General features: G+C 35.0%; 1 protein-coding gene across 2 annotated transcripts in view; it reads left to right on the top strand.

The window, feature by feature from the left end:
• The window catches only part of FAT4 (FAT atypical cadherin 4), a 166,375-nt gene that overhangs the window by 83,595 nt on the left and 61,725 nt on the right, over positions 1-21,055 (top strand). For both annotated transcript variants that reach the window (XM_034661646.1, XM_011226348.3), the window contains 4 exons: positions 2,638-2,899; positions 4,463-4,813; positions 10,620-11,542; positions 12,064-12,238. In XM_034661646.1, coding sequence (XP_034517537.1) covers positions 2,638-2,899; positions 4,463-4,813; positions 10,620-11,542; positions 12,064-12,238 — 1,711 coding nt within the window. The remainder of the gene's footprint in view (positions 1-2,637; positions 2,900-4,462; positions 4,814-10,619; positions 11,543-12,063; positions 12,239-21,055) is intronic.

Genomic DNA, 21,055 nt, shown 5'->3' with positions numbered 1-21,055 from the left:
TTTTTTGCCTTCCCCTAATTTCCAAATACTCACCATTTTAATAGGTCAAAATTGAATGTAGCTGTTTTCATATCTGGACTGTTTTACTAGAATAATGGTACTCTTAGTTAAACAGAATAAATAGTACAGAATGTGGTCAGACTAGAAGTCTAAAATTCTTATTGAATGTTTTTGTGAAACTATACCATTACAATAAATATGTTAGCTACCCCATGTACACCTGAATATACAAGATACATGTGGTATTGTGTTAAACTCAGCTATTCCATTACTAAATTAAAAGGTGCTTTGAGGCGTTCACTTTACTAAATTTTAAGGTTGGCTCAGAGAATGCAGTACAAAAATATAGCAAATGCCACTACACATATATTTCGAAAGAGTATTTTTGCCTTTGACTGTTAGAAATCATACCCTTATGTGTTTGACCATGAAGATTAAAACATATCTAATCTATGAAGGAAAAGGATGGAAACTGAAGGTACCAAATCTCTTGGCATGCCAGCCATATAGTCCTATACATCCTAAATTTATGTTCTTCCCAATATCTTTCTTGACAGTTCTTAGCCTGGTTATTTTGATAAATAAATTTCTAGAGGTTAATAATTGTAAAAATTATACTTATTTTGTGTAAGTATATTTAAGTCAAAAGGTAATTTTTTGAAGTCAACAATTCCAACACTAATTATACCTCAGTGTCAAAACGCAACAATTACATACAATAGGAAATCAGAAAACATATTTTTCCTGGGATATATAGCAACTCAGCTGTATTTTGATTTAACGTATTCATTTACAGGCATCTATCATCAAATGCTCTTAACCCATTACATAAAAACAGAATAAAAATAACAGCTAACATTGTCATATACTTTCTGAAGGATCATTCTAGGTTTTTTACATGTATGAACTCATTTAATCTCTACAACAGCCCTATGTGGTAGATAATGTTATAGTCCTGATTGCCTGATAAAGAAACATCAGCTCATAGAGGCTAAGTATAAGGCCCAAGGACACACAATTAACAAGTGGTAGAACAGAGATTCAACCCCAAAAGCACCAGATATCAACGAGTGCAGTGTATAACATTTAACTCAATATTTTAATTATAATATACATAATTAAGAATATCCAAATCAAACTGCTTGTAATTTCAACATTGGACTGTCAGGTTTATATTTAATGTATAATATATTTTAAAATATTACGTTATCAAATATATTTTAAAATAAAAAAATATGTAATGTATTTTAAAATGCTATGAGGTTAGCATTCCTCATTATCAAATCCAGATGGGTTCTTTACTTTTAATTCTTCTAAATTTCTTTTTTTTTTTTTTGACTTTGCTAAGATCTACTCTTTCTTAAAACTTTAACCTCAATTAGTGCCCATGAAGTGATATGCTTAGACAGCATTGGGGGCTTAGTAAACACTTAAAGAATGTTCTGTTTTTCTCAACCTTTCTGTGTCCTCTGCCAACTTTCTATTTTAGACTTCAAAATTTTGAGGGCCACAGCTCAAAGATCTAAGAGAACAAGGAATCACCGCTGCTTTCATTTAACAGAATATGGACTTGGAACGTACAAAGAATACAGATTGTAGAAAGTTTCACCTGGAGGAACTGAAGCCCCAGCCTCTTGGGGCCAAACTCTACTCCCTCTACCTTCTCTGGCCTCTCCCCACTCTAGTTCCTCTCCTACATTATCAAGATCCTTGAGAGACTGCTTCTAATTAAAACAAGATTAGTATTTTCTCGGCCATAAAATTCAAGGCAGTTTGTGTTGCATTTGAGAATCTCAAAATATACCCATAACCTATCATTTTAGATTGACCTTCTTCTTCTAGTCTTCATTTAAACTGTCCACTCTAACAAACTGTTTAACAGTGAGTAAGCCAGACAAACCATTCTCTTTCCCTCTGCATTTTGCTTAATCTAAAATGTTTCCTTAGTCTTTGCTTAAAAAAAAAAAAATTCTACAAACCCCAATTCGGCTCCATATACACTCTATTATCTTCCCTAAAGAAATCAACTCAAAACAATCCATTTCTCTTCTTAGTTCTTACGGTGCTTGTTGCAAGCCTCCTCCATTTAGCACTTGCCTCATTTAATGACCTTCTCCTGCTGAATCAGAAGGACCATGAGCTCAGAGTCAGGCAGACTTGGGTTTGAAATCACACTTGCAGTGTGACTATGTGTAAGTTAACCAGCATCTCGGAACCCAGTGTCTTCATTTGTGAGATGGCACTCAGGAAGTCGTGAAGTGAAGTGAGAGGAGGCATACATAACGCTGTCACAGTGCCTGGCACAGAGCCATCCGTTAGCAAATCTGGTTATGTGGTTGATAGTGGTAGTGTCATTTGTATTTTCTGTAGCAACAGCTTGACTCCTTTCTATGTGTATATTTTATGAGTTAAAAAAATATATAGCTAATACTGACAGCTGAGATTTTCCATGTTATTTAATGGATGAGTGGTGAAAGACGATGTAATATACTACTTTGGTTTGTTATCTTTTGAAATCTTTTAATATCTTACAAAGTAAAGCCCAAAGCCTCATTTTGTCAAATACATACTCAACATAAGGAATGGTGCCCTTAACTGTTCTACTTCTAACAATTCAGATACGGGTCTTTTTCTCAGGGTGCAAATGCTCTGGTCACGTACACTATCATTAGTGGAGCTGATGACAGTTTCCGCATTGACCCTGAATCTGGAGATCTGATAGCGACCAAGCGGTTGGACAGGGAACGCCGTTCCAAATATTCTTTGCTGGTTCGGGCAGATGATGGTCTTCAGTCCTCAGATATGAGAATTAATATCACTGTCAGTGATGTGAATGACCACATACCCAAGTTCTCCAGACCTGTGTACTCTTTTGACATTCCAGAAGACACAACCCCAGGTAGGTGGCACACCCTTAAGTATGTTTTGCAAAGATCACTTTTGACTACAATTATGGACCATGTTTTGTCTGCTCTTAATTAGTGACTAGTTTTTACCATATGCTACTAGGTATAAAAATATATGTGCTAGGCATTTTAGTCTGTTAATTAACCATCGTTGATATGGTTCCCAAACAAATTGCTAGACTTTTGAGAGCAAATGAGGTTAGCAATTCATCTGATTACCAATTACAAATATTTCTGTTTCTGAAAGTATTTGTGATGAGTTGTTAATTTTTCTGGCAACAACAGTTTTGATACTGTTTTTCCACTTTTTACTCTGTGGTATTTTACAGCCCATTTAAAATTTTATGTGTTAATATCATTTCTAAATGCTGACTTCTAAAAAACTGGTCATATAACATGTTGTACTTTGCTATCTCTGCATCCATTCTCAATCAATGTACTTCAGAAATGCATTTGCAGGACAGGAGTGCATCGTTATTTTTAAAATATTTTAATTGGTTATGAAAATTAAAATAAATGGATATTTTTAAATGTCTAATATGATTATAGTGCTATGTAGACAAAGCAGAAAGAAAAGCTCATGAAAATCTGTAAATACTAGCTCTAACACTTAGAACCTGTGTGGCCTGGGACAAGTTAATTCATTACTCTTAGCTTCAATTTTACCTTCTGTAAAATGGAAACAATAATTCCTGTTAGAATTAGGATAAAGGTTAATTTAGAGAATATATCATTATTTAGAGACTGCATCATATATACTGTAGCTAACATGGGGCTTAGGAATTAGCATGCACTCAGTAAGTGTTAGTAGAATCTCAATCCTGAATTGTCAGCTTGCCTCTTTGAACATATTATGTTGTGATTGTTGAGTTTGAGTACTAACGATCCATATTTCTGCTGTGTGTATGCTTCATTTCCATTATTGGAAATTCTTATCTAAAATTGAAATTTTATTCCGAATTACATTTGGAATGATTTTGCGTAATAAGGCATATGTTACGGAAACTCATTTGACAAAGAAATTAAATATTTATAGACTACTTCTCACTGCAGCTTTCCCCTTCACTCCCCACCATGAGTTGTGCGAGTCCTTCATGAAATTATCATCACATTTATTTCTGCCTTAATTTTAACAATGACCACATGAGCTATCGAGTGATGTCCCCTGAGCATAAGTCTGCGTTATTGCTGGGGACCCCCAGTTCCTGATACTAGCAATGGGCCCCAAAATATTTTCACTGCAATCACCAATATGTTCGTCAATTAGTAGCGTCAGGCAGAAAAATAGTGTCAGAAGTATTATTTCTCCACAAAATTTACACTGCAACATAAAATTTACTGAGTATTTAATATGCTATATGTTTTGCTAATATTTGGGAAGGTTGGTGTCAGTGTTAATATAGAAATCTGCAGAATGTCGTGTTCACTATATTTTCATAGTGATTCTCTAGTTAAAATATTTTACCGTACAAATAAAATTTTTTGGTGTCTGTATATATTCTCTTAGTAGTATCCTTATCCCATTAATTTTAGACTATTAATTTATTTTTTGATAGGTTCTTTGGTAGCAGCTATTTTAGCCACAGATGATGACTCTGGTGTGAATGGAGAAATAACATATATTGTGAATGAAGATGATGAAGATGGCATATTTTTCCTGAATCCAGTTACTGGAGTCTTTAATTTGACTCGAGTATTAGATTACGAAGCACAGCAATATTATATCCTCACTGTTCGAGCTGAAGATGGTGGGGGACAATTTACTACCGTTAGGGTTTACTTTAATGTCCTAGATGTAAATGATAACCCACCTATTTTTAGCTTAAGTTCATACAGCACATCTTTAATGGAGAATCTACCTCTAGGATCTACTGTTCTTGTGTTTAATGTTACCGATGCTGATGATGGTATGTACTTTATTTTATACACTTAAAAACTTATTAAAAATGTCCTCAGATTTATATTATATTTATTTACTGTGTTCAGTTGTCACATAGAGGGACAGATTTATGATTTAACTATAGACGATTGAAATTAAGTGCTTTATCAGTTAAATTCTTATTTATAATAGTTACATAGCATGCACTGTTATCATTTTATAAACTTTATCTTCCTTTTTTACAGTACCACAGCTTAATAATGTAGAGGTCATAAAACAGCTTTTTTACTAGCTTTTGTCAGATTAATAAAAATATTTGTTTGCATATATTATTTTAACATAAAAAGGATAAAATTTGGAAGCAAAAGGAAAACCAACATCTTAAAAAATACTTAAGAATGCATAATCAATTTTATATTGCTGACTGAAAAGTTCTAATAATATCCTAGCAAGCTTTCATGCTTTGATTCAAAGGACAGTCTCAGATCTCTTTAATTTATGCTATATAATCAAGTTGAGATTTTTCCTTAAATCTACCCTTCACGTGTGTTTGATTTTATTTATTGCAAAAGCATTTGACAAACTTTCTTTTAAAATATATCTCTCAAAAAAATGAAATGAAATAAAATATAACTCTCCTGGCCTTTCTTCTAAGGTGTGTTTGTAAATACACATATCGGATAATACAGCGCTAGAGATAACATTGTGCAGATTATCAGTCTTTAACTGAACTGTTTGGAAAGTTAATACCTTGTTTCCCCTTTTATTGGATGAGTTGAATGTCCTATCGCTTGAGAAAACAAGGGACAGAACTTCAAAGAGGAAATAGGTTTCTAGCCTGAGGATATGCCTAGTGGCATAAGCATATCAACCTTAATTTAGAATTTCCTGATTCTTACTGACTTGGATGAATGATTGAAGTAATTTCGGAATACCATCCTATTGCAACATTCTCTTCTATACTCAGTTTCCTTTCAGGATTGTCTGCAAGTGTCCCTGAGAAAGATAGGAGAGGCAAAAAGCACAGCATTTTATGTATGTTTCAATTCAGAAAATTGGAAATACTTTCTTCAGAATTCATTAAGTGCATTTTGAAGTTTTTCCCTTTTAGTTGATACTGGTCACAGGAATATATAAAAAATAGCAGTATCTGTAATACTAGTACTACTATTGCTGCTAATAATATTAATAAGAATAACCAAAATTAGTGGCATATTTAGTATATAACCAGTCTTGGCCTAAGAACATTGCTCACCGTTTCATGTGCGTCAGCCCAGCTCAGCTCAATTAGACTCTGTATACAATAGAGCTTACTCTCTATTTTGGGAAATGATTTCTCTATTATAACCTTAATTAGTTTATCTGCTCCCTTGATATGAATATATTATTTATCCTTGTGACTGGTCCTGACTTATGTGTAGTGAAGAATTTTCTGCCATGTTTCTTTGTGATTTATTTATTATGCATTAGAGAGAGACCATTGTTTCATAGGATTGTGTGCTCCTCTGGACTAAATTTTATTTATCCTCATACCTTCAATTATTGGGAACTGAATAATAGCAAATAAGAAACTTTCTTTGTGAAAACCTGCTGGAATATTCCACACACACATATGCACAGACACACATTAACCATTGACTTCTACTTACTTTTCATGCATTTTTTTTTCTTTAATTGTGTTTGTGTTGGGTAAAAAGTGTCAAGCTACATTTTCCCATTGTTTTAGTTTTGAATACTTTTATCAGTGTAATTTCCTGTACCTTGACCTAAAATATAGAACATGGTTCCTATTCTTTCTGAATTTCAAGGGTAATGATAAGACTGTACAAGGGTAACCTTGTTTGTTTAAAATTGCCAACTCGGTCACACTGAATATTTCTCAAAGTATTTCACAAATGGTATTATTTAGACATCTATAAAAAATAACAAATTCATCTTAATCTCTGATCAAAAGGTTCCCGCTGAGGGAATATTATCATCAGATTTTATATAAAAACAAAGTTACTATTTTCTGCTCCCTATATCTGGATTCTTTCAGAGTTCAACATAAAATTTGAGGTTCAGAATCTTTTAGTAAGAATAGGTCAAATAACTTAACTATTTTCACAAGACAAATAGTGTATGTATTAATCTCAAGGCTTCCCTGTATACAGTGTAAAAAGTATTATACTGAGGCAGACTATTATAAACTGAACTTCATGGAAATATACTGGCTTTGATAATTATTATGTTATTATTCTAGAAATAAATTCGTATGCTTTTCAAAATATTGGGAGTCATAGAGTGTTCTGAGAATAATGCAATGGTAATGATGCTGAATAAGTTCACCTGTCCATGCTTAGTACAATTGCAGGTCATTCAAATGAAAGGAGTTTCATATTCCAATGACTTGATGACCTTGTTGGAACTGCTTCATAAAGATGAATGCTGTCTGAAGCAGTTCTTTGTGTTACAGCTGTGTGATAAGTTGACAAATGCTAGCTCATCGTAGTATAATTTGACGACCTTTACAGACTAGGAATAAATACACACATTTCATAACAGAACTGTATACCTACAGTTATGTGCTATATTTCCTGGAACTAAATTATTCCTGAGACTGAAATTTTAAAAAAAAAAACAAAAAACCCAACACAACCACACACTCACAATAAAACTGCCAGAAGGAATCATGTGACTAAACCACTTTCAGGACATTGAACACAATGGTTAGAAGTATGAACAGTTTTAAGTTTAAAGACCTGGTGGGCTATAAAACACCACTCAACTGAAATCCCAATGCTTATGGGTAGATTACAGAATTTTAAAATGATGTATGTACTGTCTCTTGATTGGAATGTTTGATGCAAAGAGCAGAGAAAGACAAATGGTCTGACCTCTCTATTTTTTTTTTTTTTTGGATACTACAAACATTTAGGGAGAATTTTGAGTTTCTATCTATCCACATCTCTTTCCCAAGTGTAGAGGACATGCCCAAAGTTACTTAGATTTGTCAGAAATGAGAAGTCCTTTTCTTTACGATAAAGTAAATACAGGCAGCTTTTGTGGTGGGTAATTGTAGCAGTAAGGATTCACGAAGTTCCTGAGATGAGAGTTGTTTCTTCGATGGTGTGGCAGTATTTTGTGTAAGAGTTGTTATATTCATATGTTTATTTTCTCGAAGATGATTGTTATCATGAGTTCATTGTAATGGTATCTAATATCTATATCTGTCATTTTGAATTTCCATAGAAAATCAAATTTTCCTTTTTTCATAATTCTTGTTAAGGTTTAATACTTATTACTTACTTATCCCACCCACCTACCCCACCAAACTTTTCCCTTAAAAAAGAGGCTGCCCTGCTGTTTACAAGGAGGCTATAAAGTCTTGGTATCATGTTCTCTTTTTGCCTCTGAAATTTAGTTATTTACTCAGGAAGTAGCAAACACTGTGGACAGAGGGTGTTCAGATCCTTGCTTTAATTGCTTGCATTTCAATTGATTTATGTAGAAATGCTAGGTTACCACTTTGCAAGCATGTGTAATTTTGTCAGTTTTTCTAATTTCTTTTGATCTTGGGCATGAAAGATTTTATATGCTTTCACAGAACTAAATTTTGTATCTCTGCTTGCTGGTATTATTTTATCCAGATGTTTTCATAACTTTTTCTCAGTAATAATTGGATCTGAGTTTATGCCTCAAAGAATAGGAATCTAATATTTACTGATGGATTTAGCCATAAAAAACGCAGAAAATTTCATTAGTAATGTGACTTAAAAACATATAAAAATATAGATTTAAATTAAGTTTCTTTCTAAGAATAAATATATATATATATATCCATATATGTCATCTATGTAAAATTTCCATTAGTTGCACCAGTTGATGGAACTTTTCCTTTCATCAGTTGATGGAACTTTTTCTTCCCTCATTCCTGTGGAATTTTAAGTCAAGGGTTGAAGTAGGCTGTTGACCTTGTTCAATCCAGATCTTAAAATCCTCTTTATCTCCTGCTGGTAAATTGGCCCGTGGCCTCCATTAGCTTTATGTATTCATATTTTTCCTGATCTTCAGAGTGTAATTATTCTGAACTTTACACTGCTTTGTTCACTTGTGAATAGTTTTAAATAAACTATAAAAATGAAAAGCCACAACTCATCATGCGGGGGAAAATCCAACCTTTTCAAAGTTCTACTCAATCCTCATTTATCTTAGAAATTTTTGTGAATAAACCAGTGTCTGAAACTTATTTTCATGAATATCTCTTCTCTGTATCAACATACAGACAAAAGATATCATATAGGGACCATAAAATCACAGGAAAATAGTAATTTTAGCTTTTTTTTTTTTTAAAAAGAGCAGGCAAGCCTTACCTAGTAGAAAAGAAAATCCCATTACTCTACTCAAACTTGCCTTTGTAAGGAACCTGACAAGTTTCAAGAAAAGGTAAAAGCTAACTCAAGTAGTTACATAATCCTGAGAAAGAGTATTTTGCAAGGAAAAAAGAGAAAAAGAGTGATTAAATTGTTGTAGAAGACTCCTGGCACAGAGTGGACATCATTTCTGATTTCGTAAACCTAAGTAGTTTACTTAAAAAGATTTTTTTTAAAGATTTTATTTCCAAGTACTCTTTATACCCAGTGTGGGCTCAAACTCACAACCTCGAGATCAAGAGTCACATGCTCTACTGAGTCAGCCAGACGTCCCTGATCCCTGAGTAGTTTAAATTAACTTCAGAAATACAGGAGCTATTTGTAAGCAATCAATGTAACTCAACAGATTTTCCCTAGCATAAACTCTGAGTATAAAATCTTTATTAAGAATGAATTATCTAGAGGCACAATATATTTCTTAGCAACACTTATAATATCCTACAGTGTCCCAACATCTTTATTGTAAGATATAAAAATGTACATGGCATTTTGCACAAGTGAAGAAAACACCATTTTGGGGCAAGAAATCACTTTTCTTTCTGTTTTCACCAATTATGTGGTATTGACTTTTATTTACTAAAATCGATTGGCCAATCTACTCTCCACTCATTTTTTTAAGAATATTCTCTGCAATAATTTTTTGAAATGAGAGATTATGTATGATTTTTTTACAATTAAAAAGTGACACATGTTCCTAAGAAAAATAGATAAAATAGTACCTAAATATAGACAAATAAAAGTGTATTTATATTTGCAACCTTTTATGTATAATTTTACTGCTAACATTTTCTTCAAAGAATACTTTTAAAACACATTAAATGTACATAATAAAATTTGAGAGAGAATTATTTTCACAAAGGCCATTAGCCAGATGCTTAATAAGAATTAAAAAGTATTTATTGGTTCTGACAAGGAATGTAAAAGTAGACTTAAAACATCCATGACTAATGCCATACATCAGAAAATTTTATTACCCTTCTCTGAAAATTGGTGTCAGCCTCAATAAATTACTGAAGTTCTAAATGTTTGGCTAACAGTATAGAGTGTGGCACTGTTAATGTTGAACTCTCAGGAGCTATGTGACAGAAATAAGGAAATGTACAGAAAAACATCCGCTCCCTGGAATATTTTTCTTCTCTTTATTTTTGTAATTTAACATTTCAACATCGTAGTAAATAGCAAGCAGTATATAGATCATTTGTTCGCCAATTGTAAACATCTTTTCACATCAAAAGTTAACAGGCAAGGAATTATGTGTATATATTACTTACAAAAAAATTAACTGCAGCTAAATCATCCGTAAGGCATGTTTGGGGCATCATATATCAAATATGCAAAGTTTTATGTCAGATATTTTGGTGCAACGTAGTCTGTAGTCAGCATACATTCAAGAAAATATAACTTTTTTCCCTTCCATTTCAGGCATCAACTCCCAGTTGGCTTATAGCATTGCTTCAGGTGATGGCCTCGGTCAGTTTACAGTGGACAAGAATGGTGTACTGAAAGTCCTTAAAAGTTTGGATCGGGAAAGTCAGTCCTTCTACAACCTGGTTGTTCAGGTGCATGACCTGCCAATGCTTCCGGCCTCCAGGTTCACAAGCACTGCCCACGTCTCCATTATTTTGTTGGATGTAAATGATAACCCACCAACATTTCTTTCCCCTAAGTTGACATACATTCCAGAAAACACACCTATTGATACTATTGTTTTCAAAGCTCAAGCAACGGACCCAGACAGTGGCCCAAACAGCTATATTGAGTACACCTTGCTGAACCCTTTGGGAAACAAGTTCAGTATTGGGACCATTGATGGTGAAGTGAGGCTCACCGGAGAACTGGATAGAGAAGAGGTTTCTAATTACACTCTGACAGTGGTGGCTACAGACAAAGGTCAACCAGCTCTCTCTTCGTCTACAGAGGTCGTAGTTATGGTACTTGACATCAATGACAACAACCCTGTTTTTGTGCAGCCCTTGTATAAAGTGGAGATTAACGAGAACACACTTACTGGAACAGATATAATACAAGTATATGCAGCAGATGGAGACGAAGGTACAAATGGACAGGTTCGCTATGGCATTGTTGATGGTAATGCCAATCAGGAATTTCGGATCGACTCTGTCACAGGTGCCATCACTGTGGCTAAGCCTTTGGATAGAGAAAAAACTCCTACTTATTCTTTAACTGTTCAGGCCGCAGATCGGGGCAGTACCCCAAGAACTGACACCTCCACTGTCAGCATTGTTCTACTGGATATTAATGATTTTGTTCCCACGTTTGAGCTGTCTCCATATTCTGTAAATGTCCCTGAGAATTTAGGGACACTGCCCAGAACAATTCTTCAGGTCAGTATATTTAAATTAAACAGATATTGTGTTCACTGTAAGACATCTAATTTAAAAGTCCACCCTCTTCTACCCCACCTCTTCATCATTCTCTACATAAATGCTTAACTGCAGATAGAGCAAATCTTGAAAAAGAAAGGTTTATGGAAATTATACCTAAGAACCTATTGATCCCTTCATAGATTGAAATATTGTATTTCAGTTATGTTCTTCTGTGTTTACTCATGTTGCACACATTTACATATTTGTGTATTTTGAATTTTGTTTCATTAAAACAGTAATATTTAAACATAGTGAGAAAATAAAATGATATAAAAGTTATACATATTTTTACACAAATAATACATGCTTACCCTGTACCTTTTTTATTTTTTACTTGAAACCTAGAAATATGTCTCTGGAACCTTTTAATATTGGTACATAAGAGTCTACCTCATTATTTTTAATGGTACATTTTACTTTGCGGTAGACATTGTATTAGTTCTACTCACATTCCTGGCATGTCTTGTTCTCTCCTATAGGTGGTGGCAAGAGATGACGATCAAGGTTCTAACAGCAAACTCTCATACGTTCTCTTTGGTGGTAATGAAGACAATGCTTTTACTCTCTCAGCTAGTGGAGAACTTCGAGTAATACAGAGTTTGGACCGCGAGACCAAGGAGCATTTTGTCTTGATGATCACAGCTACGGATTCAGGTAAATCTTGTCTGGTTGTGAAGAATCTCTTCACAATATAAATAAATGAAAGTATATTTGTCTACCATGAAATTAAATATTTGTTGAAATGTGCTAATCCTGAGAACTCTGATTGTATCTACGTGATTTATAGCGCATATATCACTTTGCGAAATTTGTGTATAAATATGTAAGTGGTAAGGGCTTGAGTACAGAGCTCTATTCCTATGAGACAAAATGCGTCCTTGCCGAGCAAGCCATCTGAGTACCTTTGAGGAAGACCTGATAACTCTGCCACTTGAACTACCAGGTGTTTCGAGTATTTTAGGCTTTGAAAACGTCCAGATGAGAAGTTCTAATGGTCATGGAGATAATAGAGTGGGTCCAGAGTTTTACTTCATTAGTACTCTAGGTTTTATAAACAGCTGTAATAGGCATTTGCTGAAGCCCCACAGAGCTCCAAAAAAGAGTAACAATGAGAACCCAGCATTTTCATTGAGTTAGCAGTGTAATGGACTACGATAGAAATAATGTAAAACAATATACATTAGTTAGCTTTTTGTGTCTGAAAGTAGTAATTATGTAAAATTGTATAGCAGGTAGTATAAAATATAATCTATTAAAAAAAGATTTACCATTATTTTGTTTTGCATATATTGACTCTATAAATACTGAAACTTCTAATTCAAAATTGAAATAATTAAAAGTTTCTCAAAGAAACTTTAGGCCATGAAGAAAGTGTGGATTGCTTAATTATTTGTTGAATAAATGATTGAATAAATTAATTTATTCATTAATTGATTTCTAGGAGTATTAATGAATTATGAAACATCATCCTATATTCATTTATAATAATAGTCACAACTTGGGGCACTTGAGTGGTATAATCGGTTAAACGTCCGATTCTTGGTTTCCATGAGATCAAGCCTGATGTCAGGCTCCACGCTCAGTGTGGAGTCTGTTTGGGTTTCTCTCTCCCTCTCTCTTTGCCCTCCCCCTCAAATAAATACATAAATCTTTAAAAAACATAGTCACATAGTCACAACTTACTATTTAAGTATTAAAGAATTTGATAATGTTGACATAGTTTTTAAAAATTTGTTGAAATTGTTTTAAGCCAAGGCACATTTGTTGGAACCTTAAATGCTTAAAGTTGTGTGTGTGTGTGTGTGTTTATATACATATATATTCATGAATATGATATATATTTATATCGATATGTAGATGTGTGGATACTGATACAAAAGAACAATTGCGAGTTTACAAATGAGCCGTTTTTACTGTTGTTGAAATGTTTTTGATGAATATAATTTATTAATATTTTTGTTATATATGACCAGTTCTGGAGTATACAATATATTGTTTCATGTCACCACTTATGAAAGAGCAGGACATTTTGATGTAATGATCAATTTATGTTCAGTATTCAAATGATAGTGCTGCTGATTATTAATTGAGGAGTCTCTTGTATATTATTTGCTATTTACTTTTTGGAGTATAATTATCTGAGACCTACAGAGAAAACAATATTCTCTGTACTTTTTTTTAATATGTGTGAATGACCATGTTACGTTTTATGCAAACTATAAAATTCCGAGGAATGATAAACAGACTGTGGTGTGGTAACCACATAAAGCTTAAGCCAAGTTGATCGGAAACATGTTTTCTTATGTGTGTAGTCAGTATTGTGCTCATGGTTAGTAGGCACAAAATGTAAGCATCCCCATGTAAAAAAATGCAACCACCACCACATTGCTCACATCAATCCAGTATTTCAAGAGCTGCCTGGAAAGAAGAGAGGATAAAACTGAGTAGAAGCTGGTAGTCAGATATTTAGAACCAAGGTTTTATTACTAAAACATCCCAGTCTTAGCTTCCCTCTCCAGTTAGTACTGAAAACGTGTGGTCAGTTCTAGGCATGCATGAAAACCTATCTTTTGTGGAGGTGAAGTGGGGGAGGAGAAACCAGGACAGGAAATCTAGTTGGCTAAGGCATCAGTCACTATAAAACTTGCTGCTCAGAAGGAGTCACATGGAGGTCATCCCGGGGTGGGAAGCAGAATGTGATTGTAAGAGTTACGGGTGCAGTGCAGGGTGACTTGGGATGGGCAGGCACAGCCTACAAGTTCTCCAACAGAGGATTTGTACTTTGGAACATTCTAAGTCAAAAGGCATGGCAGAGAAGGAATGTGACCATGTAGACAAGAATGCCTGTTTTCAACCACATAATTCTGAGAATTTAAATTATTTTTGCGTGTCTATGTGGTCAAGGGATGGAAGATATTGTGAAGAGAAAGGGAATGTTGTGTTTTTTGTTTGTTTTTGATATTTGGCCATTTGTGTTGTGCAGTATACCAGGTTTTACAGACATTAACCCATTTCTACACATCACTTTTCTTTATCATCTCAGAGACTTAATGTTACTTTTACTTTACTTAGAGTAAATCCAAACTCAGAGGGGTTAAATAACTTGTTCAAGTGATGCCTGGGTGGCTCAGTCAGTTAAGCGTCTGCCTTCGGCTCAGGTCATGATCCCAGGGTCCTGGGATGGAGCCCCGCATCGGGCTCCTTGCTCAGCGGGGAGCCTGCCTCTCCCTCGGCCTGCCATTTCCCTAGCTTGTGCTCACTCTCCACTAAAATGACAATATGGAGGAGACATTCCATTAGGAAAAGAAAAAGAGAAAGAAAACTTGAAATGATAAAGTGAAAAGTGTTTTCTTCTAATAGACATGAGCAAATGAGCCTGTTAGGAGGAAATTTCATGAGGAGGAGATAAAATAGAACATTGTTTTAAAGGTTGCAGACTGTGCAGGAACCAAGTCCTGGCTCCAGGGAACCAGACCGTGTGAGTTTCTGGTGCCACGAGCCTTGAGCCTGAGGAAAATTAGGGACCTAGGATTCTTAATGCAAGGACAAATAATAGAAGTATAACTCTAATTTCTATGAATGATTATTGCCATTAAATGAGAAATGTGAAGACCAGGTGTGTGTTGATTCTGCCCAATATTGAGATAAGAGAGTTATGAGTTATGGAAATTCAGATTATCAGTAAAATTAAGGCATTTGGGAGCTTGTCATTCAGACCCTTAAATATGGTGTTAGGGAGCTTGGTGGGAGGCACAAATGAGATTCAGCATTTGGCAGCCTTGGAAATTAGAGAATGGATTGAACTTTGTCCCAAAACACAGCTTTTTATGGGAGTGTTTTTTTACTTTTATTTTTTGAGTTGCCCTGAAGTGGACTGACGTCTCTGAGGCTAATGGAGAAGTATTCAGTTAGGTGTCTGAAGATCAATATAGATCATGTAGAAGGGGCTTAATTATTTTAAAGTCATTGAAACTCATATATCACTAGATTTTATGTTCAATTCAGTTGCCTACTTTGGGTATCACAAATAAACCACTTTTATGGGAGAATGTAAGTTTGAGATACCAGGCTGCAGTATCTGCCATTTAATCCAGCATTCCAATGATGAAATATCTGACATAGGATTTAAAATACAGATTCACTGCTTTGATTTAAAACTGAGATTGGTAGGTGACGTGAGAAAATTTGGAAAAATATGGCAGCTTTTAGATCCCAGATGCCATGGTATTCTCAAATTTGCAGCTTTCTAAAGACCAGGAAAATATCAAAGCATTCTAAATAAGAAAAAAAAGTTTGACGGTTTTATTCTAGGTCACAAATCACTTTTCCTTTGCTTTTTAAAAATTCTTACCTGATGGCAAACCAAAGATGGGTCAACTCCGGCAATATGGCAATAATTGAATAAGCAGTGTTTATTTATTCATTTTTATTTTATTTTACTTTTTATCAGCAAACCTTTAAGTCTTTGAATATTTTTTTGGAGAAAATATTAGCCACTCTTATTATATTTTTACTTACTGACAGCACAGCTATCAAGTAGCACATCTGGAAATTGTCTAACTGGTCCTGTCTACTACTTAAAATGAGCTACAACCACACTATCACATGTATGTGGGGCTGAAGGTTACATTGTTGAATAACAAAACCAGAACAGAGTATAAAAATTCTACCTCATTTTTTCCCTATAGGATTAAATTATTAAATGGTAGTTTATTGAGTAGAGACTATAACTCAGTTAAAAATAATACCTTATTTAACTATAATTAAAAATGCAAACATACCCCTTCATTCTGTATTCCTTACTGTTATTTTTTTCCAGAAATATGTACTGTACCAAGTGCAAACTTTTTTTTTTTTAAAGATTTTATTTATTTGCTTGAGAGAGACAGAGTATGAGTAGAGGGGAGAGGCTGAGGCAGAGAGAGACGCAGACTCCCCGCTGAGCAGGGAGCCTGGTTTGTGGGGCTCAATCCCGGGACCCCAAATTCATGACCTGAACTGAAGGCAGACGTTTAACCGACTGAGCCACCCAGATGCCCCGCAAGTACAAACTTTTTGACGCTAAAGTGTCAGCTTGGCACAGTAATGGAAGTCCTGCACAGAACCCATCACTATGTGGTTCCTTCTAAGAGGGCAACTGACTATAGAGCAGTTAGTGTCCTTCGCATAGTTTGGCATTCTATTCCCAAGTAGGCTTCCTTACAAGTGTTTTCCTTATCATTGTCTCATATATGCAATAAATAAAATGGTTTTAATATAGCAAGTTGCACAGAATTATCAGGGAACCCAGAACAATACACTTTAAAACATTAATTCAGAGAATTAATTTGCAAAATGGAAGTATATCCCCAAACACCTAGCTGTGTAGTTAAACTGAGGTTCAAATCTCACCTCTGCCATTTCCTAGCTACATAAACTTGCGTAAGTTACCCTCATGTTCATATTGATAAAATGAGTATACTGATTTCTACACGAAAAGCTTACTGGCAGAAATAAATAAGAGATCGACTTACTTTAGCTGTTAATATTAGTCAGCATGTTTGCAGGACAGCTCAAGCAGTAAGGCCAAATAAAGCTTTTTGACTCTAACCACCTCGCTTCCCTCCATAAATTGCTCTATGTCCACAATTTCCCAATTGTTGTTATCATTCTTTGTTCCTCTTTCTCTGTACCCCACATTGAACAAGTCCATTCACAAGCAGACTCTGCCTTAAAAAAATGTCCTAAATTTATCCACTTTCTTCATTTCTACTACCACCACTTTGGTCTAAACCAGGGAGAGAGTAACTCCCTAACTGCCTAATTTTCCTCCCCAAAGTACATTCTTCAGCAAGCAGCTCATGAACTTTGGAACTATAAATTAAATCATCATGCCCCATCGCTTGCTTAAAAACCCTTCAGTGGTTTCTAAGAATGAAGCCTGAATTTCTCACCATTGACACATGGCATTAAATGACCCGGCCTCTGTCCACCTATCTGACCTCATTCCTTCCCACCCACTGCCTCCTTCATCAGGCGCCTGCCCTCGTGCAGTGGGCAGCCTCAGCCGTGGTCACCTCCCAGCTCTGCATTCAGTGTCATCGTGTTGATGGGTTGAAATCAGCCAGTGTGGAAGTATTTGCCACACAGAAATCAGCAAATGCCACCAAGCCAGTGACTTGCTTCTGGAAAGTAGTTGTCAAACTTTTATTGCAAATTGCTAATGCCGGTTAATCTGGCCTCTTTTAATTTAAAAACGCCAACCTTGTACTGCCTTTTCCCCTGTGCACATGTACTTCTCTTTATCTGGAGTGTTTTACTGTAGAGCTGACTTTTTTTTTTAAGGACAGACGCATTCATGTCTTGGTCATTTTGTTGTTATATCTAGGTGAGTTGTCAACTTCTCGGAAACGATTTATCTGACCACCAATCTAATGTAATCCCCTCTACAGTGTCACTCTCTATCACTTTACCTTGTGATTTTGTCTTAGCACTAATTATTGTCTGGAACTATATTATATACTTATAAATAATACATGAGTGTGTGTATTTTGTTTACCCCATCAATAGCTATCATTTTTCCAGTAGAACAGAAATTTCCTAAGTCTTGTTAAGAAATGAATTACCAGGGGCGCCTGGGTGGCACAGCGGTTAAGCGTCTGCCTTCGGCTCAGGGCGTGATCCCTGCGTTATGGGATGAGCCCCACATCAGGCTCCTCCGCTATGAGCCTGCTTCTTCCTCTCCCACTCCCCCTGCTTGTGTTCCCTCTCTCGCTGGCTGTCTCTATCTCTGTAGAATAAATAAATAAAATCTTAAAAAAAAAAAAAGAAATGAATTACCAGAACCACCCAGAACAGAACCTGTGGTATAACAGGTGCTTAATAAAATTTGTTGAATGAAAAACTGATTTAATGAGTGAAAGATGATAATTAGTAACCAATTAATCACCATTCTGTTATTTTAATATGAAACTGTTATTTCACATTTATTTACCATACTTTTAGTTTATTGTTGTATATTTATCACTTGCAGATTTTTCAAAGGACCTATCATAAGGAAAAGTGCCAATCTTTTTAAATTCATGGCTGAAATTCCAGAAGTTTTTGCTACATTGGTTGTGGTCATTCAAATTGACCTCTTCTTTGAAAAACAGCACAAGTGTTTAAGGCTCTGGAGTGTTTAGTGTGCTGTGATGAATTGCGGTCATATGTAAGGACCCACTGAAGCATTTTATGGCTTTAATTCAGTTTCAAATACTTAAAATACTGTTTGAGCTATGTTCTCATGACTTTCCCCTGAACCTTCTGGATCTTATTCAATTCTGTTATCTGTTAGATGTTTCTAGGTAGGACTTGTCCTACTCTGTCCTGTGCCACCTACCTTTTCTTAATTTGATTCACTACTTAAAAATCTGCGTAAGATGGAACCATGTACCTTTGAAGTGTTACCATTTGGCAATTTTTCTGTATGTGGCCTTCCCAAAACAAAAAAGGGTGAGCCTTCCTTATCTCTCAAATACCCAAAGCACCTTTTTAGCTACAAAAACTATATCATATGTATGGTATTTAGCTTCACATGGCTTGATAATAACAGCCTATGACTCTTCACATAAATGTAATATGAAAAGATTCACTTGTTTTGAGTTTTGTTATGGAAATTTTGGTGTTTAGATAAACCATCCCAATAGATATACATTTATACAAGTAATTTTTCCAGGTCTCTTTGATATATATATATTTTTAATTCAAGATGATCTTCTGCCCTCACCAGTATATTTAGAATCTGTGAATCATTAATATCTGCTTTTTCAGGGAACTGCATTAGTATGTGAGAAAGCAGCAAAACAAGGTGATATGACAATAGGGGGATGTTAGTTATAATTCAGTGTGTAATATGGAAGGATTTTGAAAAAGAACTATATATGAAAAACTTCCAAATTAGAGAAACCTGACTTAAACTGATAATTTTATAGCCAGAAGACTTCTTGGAAATGAGCCAGTCCATTTTCTTTATATTTGAGATAAGAAAATTCAGGCCTGGAAAAATAGGCAGTTTGCCAAAGCTTGAAGACCAAGAGTGACAGAGTCAAGAAAAATATCTAGGATTTCTGCCTTTCAACTGAGTTCTTGCTCACATATACTGTATTTTTGAAGCATGATCTGCTGACTCTCTGAATAACATAAATTTCCAAAAATGCTATTTTAAGAAAGCTTCTCTTCTTATATGCTGTTCATTGTACCCTTCTAATGAATAAAACGTTTAACTGTTATTTTTTCCGAATAAATTAATGTTTCAAAATATGTTAAAGTGAAGTCAAATTAATTAGAATCAGTAATTTCAATATTGATCTTTTCAAAATAGGCTTAACTTTAGCCATTGTTCAAGTTAAATTGCTAAGTGGGAGAAGATATAAAAAAATTCATTAGGCTTTCCAGGTAGAAAATGGTAATATTACCAATTATCCCTGCCAGTTGTCATTTTGCATTTATTAAAATCAAACCATGAGGTTGATTTAATAGACCTTATAAGTGAATTCTGAGTATAGTCAATGAGACACTTCTGCTTTTATGGACTACATTAATGTGTAACAAATACCTCAGTGTTGTTTTGTCAGAAAGTATTTGTGCAGCAGTCTCTTCCAGCTCTTCTAGGTACTGGAGATACAATGGTGAAAAGTGAAAATTTCTGTTCTCAAAGATAAACAAAAAACAAAATATAATACACAGACCAGGAGTGATATGAGATGTTATGAAGTTAAATAGAGCAGCTTAAGTGGTAAGAGAGGGAGGAACTGGAGGTACTATTTTTGATCGTATAGTCAGGAAAGTGAAATGGAAGATCTAGGTTGCTTGCAGTTGCTTGCAGATGAAACAGCCTTGAGGCAGAGATCGAGTTGACCATACCCAAAGAACAGCAGAGGGTCCTGGATGGCTGGACTAGAGTGAGAAAGAGAAAGTCTTGGAGGATGAGGAAGGTAGAAGCTAGATCACATAAACGTTTTAGGGCGGGGTAAAGAACTTTAATTTTGTTCAAAGAGAGAAGTGAAGCCTTGTTAGGATTTTGGATAGGGAGTGACTGGGGGCTTTGGAAAGATCTGGTGCTGTGGAGAAGAGATCTGGCTTTGTGATAGTGGTGAAGAACAAGGGCAGAAGTAGGGATGGTGTTTAAAAGACCATGACAGCAATCCCTGAAAGAGATAACAGTGTTTGAAATTAGGTGACAGTGTGGAGGTGGGGTGAAGGAATGAACTATCTTATCCATTTTAAAGATCGAGCCAGTGGGACTTGATAATGAGATTGGAGGTGCAGGAAGTTAGGAAAAGAGATGAGTCAAACAGGAGTCCTAGAATATTTGCCTTGGAAATTTGGAGATGGGGAGAGAGAAAAATTTTAGGATAAATTATCAAGAATTATTTTTTGGATATGTTATATTTTCAATATGAGATAAACAGTGGAGATGTCAGGTAGATAGATTTAGAAGTTTAGTTCTCA

Source organism: Ailuropoda melanoleuca, chromosome 5 (assembly GCF_002007445.2).
Source record: "Ailuropoda melanoleuca isolate Jingjing chromosome 5, ASM200744v2, whole genome shotgun sequence".
In the NCBI taxonomy this organism is placed as follows: Eukaryota; Metazoa; Chordata; class Mammalia; order Carnivora; family Ursidae; genus Ailuropoda; species Ailuropoda melanoleuca.
Note: the sequence above shows the minus strand (reverse complement) of the source record. Positions and strands in the feature narration are given on the sequence as shown.